The 13,638-nt window shown below is 51.6% G+C and overlaps 1 protein-coding gene across 3 annotated transcripts in view; it reads left to right on the forward strand.

Annotated features, from left to right (window-relative positions):
• The window catches only part of ADCY9 (adenylate cyclase 9), a 141,598-nt gene that overhangs the window by 87,526 nt on the left and 40,434 nt on the right, over window positions 1-13,638 (forward strand). For all 3 annotated transcript variants that reach the window (XM_027773156.1, XM_006140748.3, XM_027773165.1), the window contains exon 2: window positions 5,194-5,384. In XM_027773156.1, coding sequence (XP_027628957.1) covers window positions 5,194-5,384 — 191 coding nt within the window. The remainder of the gene's footprint in view (window positions 1-5,193; window positions 5,385-13,638) is intronic.

Below are 13,638 nucleotides of genomic sequence, written 5' to 3' on the forward strand. Positions count from 1 at the left end.
GCACTTGTGCTTGGCGAAGGTGGCAGCACACTTACCCGTTGCTGGGAGAGAGGGGAAGGTGGGGTGCAGGGGGTGCCATTCAGGCAGGAGCGGGTGCAGAGCACGCGTGTGTGCTAGTATTTGTTGTGTTAGGCTCAAGTTTTAATCAAGATCAAGGTAACCAGGCATGGTGCCCACCTTTTTGTTTCTTTCACTTTCTTGGTAAATCTGTCTTGCATTTATTCGTTTTTTTTTTTTTTTTAAGAGAGATTTTTGCTATAGGACACATGCGCTCACCAGAGAGACAGAGACAGAAAGTGAGAAATCACCTCCTGGGGGGGTGGTCATGCTGCAATCCCTTCTCATCCATTCTCCTCTTGAGATTTTGGGCACGTACACACACACGCCTGGCATGAGTTTTAAGCCGCCAGACCCGGGACTTGATCTGCACTTGGCCATGTAGGAGTCCAGCAACATAACCATTATGCCATCTGCTGGTCTAGAACAAAGGAGTGGAAAAGACTTAGACCCATCCAGAGCATCTTAATGTTAACAGGCATAAAATGTTTATTTATTTATTTTTAATCAAAACCTTTGCTTTCCTTAGGCAGAAACAGTAGATAGTTATAACACATTGTATCTACAACTTTATAGGCCCTGGTTATGTGATAGAGTAAGAACACTTTCAATCTTCGTTTCCCTACGGGCTGGTTGCCTTTTTGTTTAAATAGTTCTCATGCTATTTGGCTGTTTCAGATCTAGTTGTGAGGGGAAAGGCAATGCCAAGGAAAGACACTTTTAGAACGTTTATCAGCTCCCCAAGTCACTTGCTTCTCTTTTGCTTATTATTTTAAATCATCAGTGGTGAAATCTTCCAGGCATTTGTTATGCTATGCTGTTAACCCCCAAAGGCGTGTCTTAAAACATTCTCTCCTTCACGGGTCTCCTCTTCCTGCTGCATTGTCAGTGCAGTCCTTGATTCTGGGTGAGGGAGTCTCGTTCCAAAGCAAGAATCCAGAAGACTCAACCAATGAGGCCAGAATCGTCTTTCTCTTTCAAGATGGACTTTGTCACTCACTCAGATTACACTCCTTTCACCAAACCTGATTGCCAGTGGTGCGGGCCACAGTTTTTGTCCTCAGAGAATGTTGACACACTTGAGAATGTCAACCATGTCTACACTCACAGCCCTAGAGGGGTCCCTCCGAAGACTAGGAAACACCCTCTCCTCCGCGGCCTGCAAGGCCAGGCTGGGCGGGCAGTGGGTGCTCGCTGCTCAGGCAGCATGGCCCACGTCGCCATTCTCTGGCCAACTGCACACGCGGGGTGCTCCTGCTTGTGACCCTGGCTGGCTGGAAAGGCTGGGGAGGGGGTTTGCAGCGTGAGACCTCACTGGGGGGTGCTTATCTTTCTTTCTCACTCTCGTGAAACTAAAAATAAAAAAATTAAGCTGGTGAAAGGCATCAATATCAGTGAGGTGTACGACTAATTACCAAGGAAAAGAATAAGAAAGCTTATGAATTGTTCTCCTGTTTACACTGCGATTAACAAAATAAATCATTTAGCTGCCTTATTTTGACCTTCTGCTCCAAAAGAGCCATTGTAATGAACTTGGGCCTGGGGTTCACGTGTGTGGTTATTCATTAAATCCTTATCTCCTATAAATTCTCTTACGTGTTGGGCTGGGTTTGAACGCAGTAACCTAGCCTGCAGGTTTCTCGGGCGTTCCTGTCAGGTAGCTGAGCGGGGCCTCACTTCATCATGCCATCGCTCCAGTGCAGCAGACATCCTGGGCTTCTTTACATTTAGCAGTCTGTACTCAGGCGTACACATTCCCTGGGTTTTGTGCTGTGAGTGCACAGTGAGGCGGGGACCTTGTGACACCAGCAGTATTGTATCCCCGCTGCAAACTGGCCATTCCGAGCTCCCTGCGGACAGACTCACGTTAGAAGCAAATTTGGAGCAGTTATTGATTTAACAGCTCCGTGAACACTGCTGTCTACTGAGGCCGCGGGAAAACGACTCCTGGTGCTGAGCAGTTCAGACTCCACCCTGACGGCAGGACTGAGCGCTCACCACGTGCTAGACAGCATGCAGGCTGCGTGATCAGCTCTGGGGTGCAGAGCCGTAAGGGCACTTTGTCGGGTCCTACAGCGGGGCACAGAGGAGCCCAAACCCAGCTCCGAAAGCTCCTCTCGGGAAGCCGTGACTCGCATCACATGACTGCCCATAACAAGGTGTTGCCTGTTGCCACTGAATCTGGGGGAGTGGGCCCCCCATTCCCACCACTATTTCCTGGCCACCATGTCCTCTGGCATCTCCGTGAGCTCCCTGGCTTGCCCTAAGCCTTGCACCCTGCTCGTTTCTCTTTCCCGTGCTGTGTCCCATCATCCCCAGGGTGCGGATTCCCAGGCGTGGCCACGTGGCAGCCTGCATGGACACCCTGCTGCCCACCTCTGGCCAGTGCCCACACACATTCTCTGTGCCGGCCACATGAAGCCCAGTGCTATCCCTCTGTCACGTCTGCCAGAGGCTTTCTCATAACACCTACTGCCTGGCGATGACCATCTTAGTCCTTGGGCCTAGGCTGCCCCTCTGCATCTTCCAGCTCTCAGCTCAGGGGGCACTTCATCCTGGAGTCTCTCCCTCCTGAGTCTTTGCAGGGCGCCCCTCTCCTGTGCTTTCTGGAGCACCTCACCCTTCCTCATGCTGGGACTCGGCACACCTGCCCATAGTCCAGAGCCCTCTCCAGGCGATGGCTCCCACACAGCCCGAGTCTGTCCTCCCTGCACCTGTCACAGATCCCTGTGATTACCCTCTCCCTGGTGACTCACACCACCCTCGGGGGGTCGTAGAGGAGAACGGTTCCCAGGGAACAGGCCTCAAGTACACTTAAAGCCAGGAGCCAACCCTATTGCTCAGACACCCACAGGCCAGAAACAGCCCTTGCCTCTGTTCTGCACAAGACTTGCATTTTGTTGTCTCCCAAAGTGTAAATAAAATGACAAAATCTGGTCAGTGTGGCCTGTGACACGCCAAGGGACTAGCGTACAGGTCTCTGCTTCTGACGTCACGCTCCAGTTCATGTTTCTGTTACAGGCTCATACGTGTGAGCAGCGGAGCCTGTGATGGCCGTGCAGAGGCCCGGGGGCGTGCACACAACGCCTAGAGGCCAGGACCTGAGTGTGGAAGGCGTTTACAGGGCTCCCTTGGGCCAGCTGGCATCTGAGTCTTCACCCCAGCCTTTCGGGCCCCAGCGGCGGTTTGGCTCTGCTCTAAGATGCCTTTAGGTATCACCAGGCCCCTCGTCATACCCATAGAACAGTTGATTTAAAAACACTGAGGGCACTTCAAAGTGTCCATGCAAATTGGAATTAAAATACAAGGTTTTTTTTGGTACCAGATAAACCCTTGAAATGCACGCGTGAGTTTTGCACAACACGCATTTCCCATGAACTTGCTCAAGACCCTGCTCCTCATGCCGCATGGGATTTTAGGAGGAAAGGAGAAGATGAGGAAAGATGAAGTGGCAGTTGGCGGTGTGGCCATAAAATGACTAAGGTTATTGATGAGCAGTCCCTAGCTTATCGAATGAACTGCGAGGCCCGTGTGAAGCGTGTACCCGGGAGAAACCGCCCTGGACTTGGGTGTGCGTGTGTGGCCTCTCGCCTGTCGTCCCAGCCATGCCCTCCAGTGGCTTTCATGGTGACCTGCAGGAGCTCAAGCTCTGCAAGAAAGGGACAGAGTTTATTCTTGATCTTTCAGTATTTAGAATACACCGGGCCTGAAAGAAATGCTGGGTAGGTTATGTCATGACTTGCTCCAGGAAATCTGCAGCCCAGTTAAATCCCAGTAAGGGTGTGATGGAGCTCTTCAGATGAGGTCTGCTTCTTGTTCTAAAGTCCCTCACACTCTCTCCGGGACAGCACTCCTGGTTATTTCCCACAGATCGTTCCCAGAGCAGGGCCCACCTGCCCCAGGAGCTGCTCCACAGTAGAGGGTGCTCTGCTAGCATGATTTCAGCCTTCAGGTGGAGGCTAATTGTCTATTTGACCAACTTGCTTTGGTTTTGGTTTTGAGAGCTTCTTGCTATGGGGCACATGTGCTCACAAGAGAAACAGAGAAAGAAAGTGAGAAATCACCCGCCGAGGGGCATGGCCATAGCTCAATCCCTTCTCCATTCTCCTCTCAGGATTTTGGGCACACACACACATGCGCCTGGCGAGAATTTCAAGGTGCCAGGTCTGGGACTCAAATCACAGTTGACAGTGTGTGAGTCCAGCAGCTTAACCACTAGGACACCTGCTGGCCCCCTTTTTTGGGTTTTATTTAATAGAAATTTTTGCTATAGGGTACATGCGCTCACTAGAGAGACAGAGAAACAGAAAGTGAGAAATCACACTTCCCCCACACCCGGGGGGGGATGGCCATGCCACAATCCCTTCTTCTCTATTCTCCTCTTGGGATTTTGGGCATGCATGCACACGCACCCAGCGTGAGTTTTAAGCTGCCAAGTCTGGGACTTGAACCACAGTCGACTATGCGGGAGTCCAGGGACATAACCATTATGCCATTCGCTGGTCTCCCCCTCCCTTTTTTTTTTAATGGCGGTTTTGTGAAAGAGCAAAATGCACACAGACCTAAGCTTGGCAAAGTTGAGTGTCCTGGGATGAACGTTCAGATCCAACAGAAATCTGAGACTTGCCTAGCAAATCCACATCGAGGGAAATTCAGCTGTCGGTGCCTGTGATGACCCCGCCTTGCCTGGTCTCTGCCGTCTCTCACCCGGCCCTGGGAAGACAGCCGGGGCCCTCAGCTGACCTTACATCTAGACTGACCGTTGTACATGTCAGGGACTGGTGTTCACAGGATGGAATAAACGCACACAGCGTATAGGGTTGACCCTCCCAGAGAGGTCCTGTGACCCTCACAGAGGAACTTTCACAGGCTCCTTTTCAGCCCCTGAAGGTAAACCCTGCAGCTGTTATTCCAAGAGGGTATGATATGACTGACCAGTGAGTCGTGGAGGCTGATGTTTCCCCTCAGGCCTTACCTCTCTGCGAAGACATGAAAATCACTTATAAATATGACATATTCACATTTTCACTTTACTCTACCTTTTCAGGAGTGTGTCCTCCATAGAGAGTAAGATCGAGCTGTATTTCAACAATGGTGGTTTCCATCTGTGCTGATTGTAACTTTTATCCATCATAGGTTTGAAGACATACCTGATATCGGGTCAGAGAGCCAAGGAGTCTCACTGCAGCTGTGCAGAGGCCTTGCTTTCTGGCTTTGAGGCCATTGGCAGCTCCCGGGTGTCCTCAGGCCCTAGGGGACAGGGGACAGCATCATCAGGGAGTGTCAGTGACTTGGCGCAGACTGTCCAAACCTTTGATAACCTTAAGGTTAGTTTTTTTTTTTTCCTACTTCTAAAACTTTATATTCATTTTGCAGTAGAACATGTGAAACGAAAAATAGCCTTCGGGTTTGTCCATGTGGCAAGCGATTTGGAATGCCTTTCGATTGGATATTCGCCATTTTAAGATTTAGTAAAAGTTAGCAGCGGTTCGCATTTTCTGCATTCTCGCTTTTTGACATATCCTGCACCTCCATTTCTTTTCTTGCATAAAGATGCTTCTCACTTGAATTATTAGTTATTTTCTTTTCCTGTGGCCTGTGTGGTATCTTTGGGAATCTCTACCAGTTTATGATAAAAGACAGTTAAAGCAGTTCTCCTTGTCTTGCTTGGGGAGCTAGTGTCTGTCTTATTTTGGAGATCACCTTCTCGAATACGCCTACATCTCCTGAAATCCACTGTCCGATGCTTAAAGTGGGTTGGCGTGGGTACACCTTGCCACATAGCTCACAGAGGGTACCAACTGCCGCAGTTCGTTATGGAGCAGGAGTACCCACTTGTAGACTGACCTTACGTCGTAGGACACTACCAAGGAATTAACATGACCAGCCTTGGGTGTGTGAGCTCATTCCAGTGTGTGCACTGTCCCTCGGCTTTCACGTTCAGCTTAATTTCCCCACTGGTACCTTCTGTTTATTTTATAATTTAAATATTTACTGTTTCCATTTTAAAAAAAAGAGAATTCTAGTAGCCCACCTTCATGGTTTTGTGCTCTCAGGTAAGGAAAGGCTGCCTCGGTCAGGATGATGCCCACGTTAGGCTCTGCTCCCACGTAGCCTTGGTCAGGATGATGCCCACGTTAGGCTCTGCTCCCAGGTAGCCTCGGTCAGGATGACGCCCACGTTAGGCTCTGCTCCCATGTGGCCTCGGTCAGGATGACGGCCACGTTAGGCTCTGCTCCCACGTGGCCTCGGTCAGGATGATGGCCACATTAGACTCTGCTCCCATGTGGCCTCGGTCAGGATGACGGCCACGTTAGGCTCTGCTCCCATGTGGCCTCTGTCAGGATGATGCCCACGTTAGGCTCTGCTCCCACGTAGCCTTGGTCAGGATGATGCCCACGTTAGGCTCTGCTCCCATGTGGCCTCGGTCAGGATGATGCCCACGTTAGGCTCTGCTCCCATGTGGCCTCGGTCAGGATGACGACCACGTTAGGCTCTGCTCCCAGGTAGCCTTGGTCAGGATGATGGCCACTTTAGGCTCTGCTCCCATGTGGCCTCGGTCAGGATGACAGCCACGTTAGGCTCTGCTCCCACGTGGCCTCGGTCAGGATGATGGCCATGTTAGGCTCTGCTCCCATGTGGCCTCGGTCAGGATGATGGCCACATTAGACTCTGCTCCCACGTGACCTTGGTCAAGATGATGCCCACGTTAGGCTCTGCTCCCACGTGGTCTCGGTCAGGATGATGCCCACGTTAGGTTCTGCTCCCACATAGCCTTGGTCAGGATGATGCCCATGTTAGGCTCTGCTCCCACGTGGCCTTGGTCAGGATGATGCCCACGTTAGGCTCTGCTCCCATGTGGCCTCGGTCAGGATGACAGCCACGTTAGGCTCTGCTCCCACGTGGCCTCGGTCAGGATGATGCCCACGTTAGGCTCTGCTCCCATGTGGCCTCGGTCAGGATGACAGCCACGTTAGGCTCTGCTCCCACGTGGCCTCGGTCAGGATGATGCCCACGTTAGGCTCTGCTCCCATGTGGCCTCGGTCAGGATGACAGCCACGTTAGGCTCTGCTCCCACGTGGCCTCGGTCAGGATGATGCCCACGTTAGGTTCTGCTCCCACATAGCCTTGGTCAGGATGATGGCCATGTTAGGCTTTCCTCCCACGTGGCCTCAGTCAGGATGATGCCCACGTTAGGCTCTGTTCGCACATGGCCTTGGTCAGGATGATGCCCACGTTAGGCTCTGCTCCCACGTGGCCTTGGTCAGGATGATGCCCATGTTAGGTTCTGCTTCCACGTGGCCTTGGTCAGGATGATGCCCACGTTAGGCTCTGCTCCCACGTGGTCTCGGTCAGGATGATGCCCACGTTAGGTTCTGCTCCCACATAGCCTTGGTCAGGATGATGCCCATGTTAGGCTCTGCTTCCACGTGGCCTTGGTCAGGATGATGCCCACGTTAGGCTCTGCTCCCACGTGGCCTGCTTATGCATGTTCATCGCGAGACCTGGAAGCCGCTCTTGGCACTAGCTGACCAGTGTTCATGATGTAGCGACCGGCCGGGGTATCTGGATTATTCTACTGTTGCCGGCAGGTCTAACAACAACATTCGTGTATCATTGTCGTTGTGCTTTCTGTTAATTTAATGCGGGATTTCTCAACCTCGGCACTACTGATCCTTTGCATCAGATCACCCAGGGGTGTTGGGGCCATCCTGTGCATCTCTGGCCTCCACCCACTAGATGCCAGTAGCACCCCCTCCTGGGTCGCGACAACCAAAAATGTCTCCAAACACTGCCTGGTGTCCCCTGGGGACCGGGGTGGGCGGGATCACCAGTGAGAGCAGCGGAGGTAGTGTCAGGCCCCCCCTGCCCACACGTGCAGTGCAGCAGTTAGTGTCTGAAACTTGCTGAGGCAGGCACGCTCTAGAGGCAGCCTCGGCGCTCAGCGGGTCTCACAGCAGGCAGAGGGGCTCCGCGAGACTGACACCGAGCACAGGCAGGGAAGGAGCGGGACGGGCACGGAGACGTGCTTTCCAAGGACGGTGTCACTCTGGAGGAGAACCTGTTTCCTCCAGGCTTCAGACTGGACCATGCGTCGACAGAGAAGTAGAAACGGCGCCCGAGGCCAAGACGAAGTGGTGTCGGCACTGTAGACTCGGCATCCGTGTGCCCCCGGGAGGGGTGTGCCGTCCAGTGCCCTGTGGCCTACACTCGCAGCCATGGGGCCCCTGGATGCTAGGTTGCCTCAGCAAGGTTTTCTCTTACCCCAACAGAACAGCTCGTGTTTGAATTGTGTGTATTTGTCATGATCTGAGGGGCAAAAGCTATTTAGCATATTCTAATGCCATGTTTATCTTTTCCAAATAATCATTAAAGGTTTTCTGAAAATCTTGTCATCTAAATTGAAATGATAGTTTTGTGCCTCTTCTAGGAGGAATAGGTGATTGGATCAGAAAGTATAATTTCTGAGATTCTCTTTCTTTTTTTTAATTGTCACAGGGCACGTGTGATTTCTAGAGAGAGAGAGTGTGAGAGAAAGTGCTTCCAAGTGGGGCCTGGCCATGCCGCAGGCCTTTTCCCCGCCCTTCCTCCCATCTGTGTCCCAGGTCTGCATGGACATGCTTGTCATGCTGTGCAAACCACCAGGCTGGGATCTGAACTGCGGACGGCCATGTGGAGTCTGACTCCCTCTGCCCTAGTGCTTTAACCACTGTGCTGTGGGGCTGGGCCAATTTCTGGGATTTGCGGATGGTCTGGGGAGGGTGATAGGATATTTGAGACAAGGGCTGTCCCTACAAAGAATCGTTTGGAGTCTGGGGTGGGAAGGCATGAAGAGAGGAGAGACCCAGTTTCTACCCCAGGCCCCTCCAGCCCCCCAGGGAGCCCTTCTCACGAGGATCACGTGAGAGCAGGTGTCCCAGCGCCTGGCGCATCACACGTGTGGGCTACCTGAGCAAACCGCCAGGACCTGCGGTCCCAAACTCAGGAAGTAGAGAAGTAGAGAGCCAGGGTCTGCTTGGAAGAGGAAAGCTCGCAATCTCATATTGAAGACGTGCCTCGATGAGTTTCTTGCAGCGGAAATAGAAGGTACCAGTGGCTTGCTCCCACCCTCTTCGAGTGGTTTGTCCTAGACTTGTCGGTGCCCCACGCGTGTCAAGGGTTTGCTGCCTGTGCAGAGCCACACGCCCCGGGGCGAGCGTTCTGTAGAGCGGAGTCTCCGACCATTTCTGAGCCCCGCAGCAGAGTCTGTCAGTCCTTCTGTCCTGGGTGCTCCCCCTTCGTCCCTGCCGTGGTCATCCGGCACAAGTTAACTCCCTGTGGCTTTCGGTCATGGTCCCCACATCACGTCCTCCCCACCTAGCCAGAGAGTGGCATAGGTGGCTCTCCAGAAGTACAGTCCCTAAAGTGACGGTTTCTCAGGACAGACACGAGTGTCAAATACAGAAAGGGCTCTGTGGCCAAGTAAAGTCAGGACATTCAGATTAAATACCACAGAAAGGGTTTCTTGCCCCAGGACTTCTCAGAGCCTTAAATAGCCTAGATATCGCCAGCTCACCAGGAGGCCCGTGGCATGAAGCATTCACAACCTCTGAGCACAGGTTGCTTGCTTTTTTTTTTTTTTTTTCTGCTGTAGGGCGTGTGTGCTCACCAGACAGACAGAGAGAGACAGAGAGACAGAAAGCGAGAAATCACCCCCCAGGGAGTATGGTCACGTTGCAATCCCTTCTCCTCCATTCTCCTCTTGGGATCTTGGGCACGCACGCACATGAACCCAGCGTGAGTTCTAAGCCACTGGGTCCGGGACGCAAACCACAGTCGACTACGTGGGAGTCCAGTGACATAGCCATTACGCTAACTGCTGGTTCCCAGCACAGGTTGCTTTTTGTTTTTTAAAGGATTATTTTGTGGGACCAGTAGTTAGCGTAATGGCAGATACACAACACGCACAGGTATCTATATAGATCTGTGTATAGATATTTTATATATTTTGAGAAGTTTGTTATGGAAAACACGATGATTTAATGAGCTATGTCTCCTTATCGTATCCTTAACCAGACACCCTTTTAAAGAGGTTATCAAATTTTATTTATTTTTATTATTTATTTTAATTTGATCAGAGAGGGATAAAGTGAAGGGGGAGTGAGAAAGCAAGCCACCAGGTCCAGGACTCGAACCCCAGTCAGCCATGTGGGAGTCTAGCATGCCTAACCACCACACCACCTGCTGGTCCTGAGCACAGATTGCTATTGTTTGTTCATTTGGGAAGAAATTTTTGATATAGGGCACCTGTGCTCCCCAGAGAGTCAGAGAGAGATGGGAGAGAGGGAAAGTGAGAAATCACCCCCCGGGGGAGAGGGCCATGCCACAATCCCTCTCCTCCACTCTCTTCTCAGGATTCTGGGCACACATGCAAACACACCTGGTGTGAGTCTTGAGCTGTCAAGCCCAGGACTCGAACCATTGTCAACCATGTGGTAGTCCAGCTCCTTCACTGCTGCGTCACCTGCTGGGCTGCACAGATTGCTTTTTTCAAGCTGCACTTTGCAGGGCAAGTGCTATGGGGAACCCCTTTTGGGGGGTTGCTGGTATAGCAGAAGGCATTTCATGCCACAGACCAAGACACCAGAGAAAAAGTGTTAAGCGAATTGCACTGAACGCGTGCATACGTGTCCTGTGCCTGCTGCCCTCTTGCTGCGATACTGCCTGCCTTTCCTCCCCTCTGCATTGCGCTGCTTTGTTCTGGTCCCCGTGCCCTCCGTGACGGAGCCGACGGTTCTGTCTGCTCATGTGGAACTTAGTTCCCGCAGTCCAGGTGTGCACCTGCTCTGACGCCTTTGTTCCTTGCCTTCCCAGGGTCTCTGAGACTGCAGGGACCATGCTTTGGGTAACAGGCATTTCCTCAGTGCCCAGCTCGATGCCTGGCGTGCTGTGGCTCAGTGCGGCTCCTGTTTAGTCTAAGTTTTTAGCTGTTTGGTGCCACACAGACAGCCCGTGGAGCCAGCTGAGAAGCGCTGCCCTCTGAGGCCTGGTCACAGCTGTTTAGAACCAGCATGATATCTACAGAGGAACTGTTTCCATCTCCAGCTCGTGCATCCTGCGTGACTTTCAGTTATTTCCCGGTGCACAGCCGACATCTTTTTCCCCTAAAATAACATCAGTCGGGCGGCCCCATGGCCCAGTAGTTGAGGAAGGTGGAGCCACATGCCAGTTGTGGTTTGAGTCCCAGCCCCAGTGGAGTCATTTAGGTGTTTTACTTTCTTTTTAGTAATTATTCTATACAGCCTTTAACTTATCACCACCTAATAGTAACCCGTGCCTTTCCTAGCACAATGAAGGACTGGGAATCTTTCTGTCTCTCCCATAGCAGCTGTTCTACCATTCTGAATTTTAGTTTTCTCTATTTTAAGAGCCCCGGGCCAGCCATGTAGCCTAGAAGTTAAGAGCCAGGTCCCACGTGGTCAATTGCCATTGACGTGCCAGCCCTAATGGCTTGAAGGACACACAGGGCTCAAGTGCATGTGTGTGTCCCAAATCCCGACAAGGTGTAGAAACGGGGGAGAAGGGGTTGCACATAGCCCTGCCCCATTGCAAAATCCTTTCTCTCTCCTTCTCCCTCCCTGTCTCTCTCTGGGGCATGCACATACCCTCTGGCAAACTAAAACATACATATATAAAATATTAAATAATGTAATAAAAACTATATATGCATGGACATATACGTGCGTACATATTATAGAATCAAGTCGTCTGAGTACCGTAACGGCCTACCCGGAAATGATAGTGATGTCAAAAGCCAGGGGCGTGGGCCCAGAGAGGACTCTCTGCACCCCAGTCTTGGCTCCTGGACGTGACCAGTGAGAGTTTCTCATCAGGAGGGCTCTGGCATCTCACCATCAGGGGGCAGGCAGACACACTGCAGACCCTGGCGCTCAGCTCTCTGAGCTCCTGTGCAAATGTGCCCCTGGGGCTCCGGCGGGGGAAGGGAGTCAGGAAGGGAGCCAAGAAGGGACTGGATGGAGCGTCGGAGAAGGCTGCAGCGTGGGCCCCTGTGCAAATGTTGCAGCTTGAACAGGAAGGCCCTTCTCAAAGCCTGGGCCTGGGGCAATGAAGAAAACACTTCGTTTCTCTAAGCCACTGTTTTCCTCATCTGGGAGAGGAAGCTGTTTGAACATCAGCTGAAGGAACACTTGTCCAGGCCCCTCTGGGGTAGAAGCCCCTGGAACACGGAGGTGCATGCGCTGGCCGCACGTGGAGAATAGCCAGTGCCTGTGAGGGAGGGGAGATGTGTCAGAGTCACCCCACGGTCACCGACTGCCTCGGGAAGGTCTCACCAGAGCCCCAGCTGTCCTGTTTGGAGGGAGCGTCTATCAGTCATCGCAGCTGGCCATCACCGTAGGGAGGGATGCTCTCCGACACTTCCATGCCGACTGAGGGTGCTGCATCTTGTCTTGTTGCACGTGACGTCAGCCCGACAGCAAGTCTGAATTGCCAGTGTGACCAGGGACTGTGCACGTGCATCCACAGAAACAGCTTTCCCAACATTCCAGGAAGAGCAAGGGAAATGAAAACCCCATGCGGATGATTTGTATTACATGAGCCTTAATCAGCGAACACTGGAGCTGCGAAACACCTCGTGGTCTGCAGGACCTCGCTGGAAATGCCTGGCTAGTCTGTGAGTTTGCCTTGCCCTGCTGTTCAGACCCTCGGGGCTGCCCACTCTCAGGGCGCTCACCCTAGCAGAGCTGGTGACGTGCATTGCCGCATGACAACAGTCCAGAGGAGACAGGCCTGTTTTCCACCCCCCTTTGAGGTCTCTAGCCCAGAGACCCCTCCTTTTGTGACAATCACCGTGACTCTTTTTAAGGACACTAAATAAATGATTCCTTCTTTTACCTCCTTGTCAGTGGTGTGTAAAATTATTATGAATCGGCTCAATCGGCCAGGTTGAGAAGGGGAGGCCTTTTCATTCATTACAGAAATTGAGAAGATAGCAGGATTATATTTTATGCATGCACTCACGTGTATGAAGTTCAGAAAGAAGTACCATAAATGACATCTAAACCATAAATGACGTCTGAACTAATAGCGATGATGATACACAGCCCTGTGAAGGTACTAAAACCATTGAATTGTACTCTTTAAAGGGGTGCATTTTATGGTATGTGAATTATATCTTGATAAAGCCATTAGAAAATTACATAGTGGGAGGAACCATCAGTTGGTGAAATGGCTATATCGCTGGACTCCCACGTAGTCGACCACGGTTCATGTCCCGGACCCGGTGGCTTAAAACTCACGCCGGGCGCGTGTGTGTGCATGCCCAAGATCCCGAGAGGAGAATGGAGGAGAAGGGATTGCGGCATGGCCATCCCCCCTGGGGGGTGATTTCTCACTTTCTGTCTCTGTCTTTCTGGCAAGTGCATGCACCCTATAGCAAAAAACAAACAAACAAACAAACAAACAAAAAACCACAACCCCCCCAAAACAAAACAAAACAAAAACAAAAACAAAAACAAAAACAAAACAAAACAAAAAACTCTTTTTTTTTTTAACTTTTTTTTTTTTTTTGGAGAGATTTTC

Source organism: Tupaia chinensis, unplaced genomic scaffold (genome assembly GCF_000334495.1).
Source record: "Tupaia chinensis unplaced genomic scaffold, TupChi_1.0 Scaffold000042_2, whole genome shotgun sequence".
Classification (NCBI taxonomy): domain Eukaryota; kingdom Metazoa; phylum Chordata; class Mammalia; order Scandentia; family Tupaiidae; genus Tupaia; species Tupaia belangeri.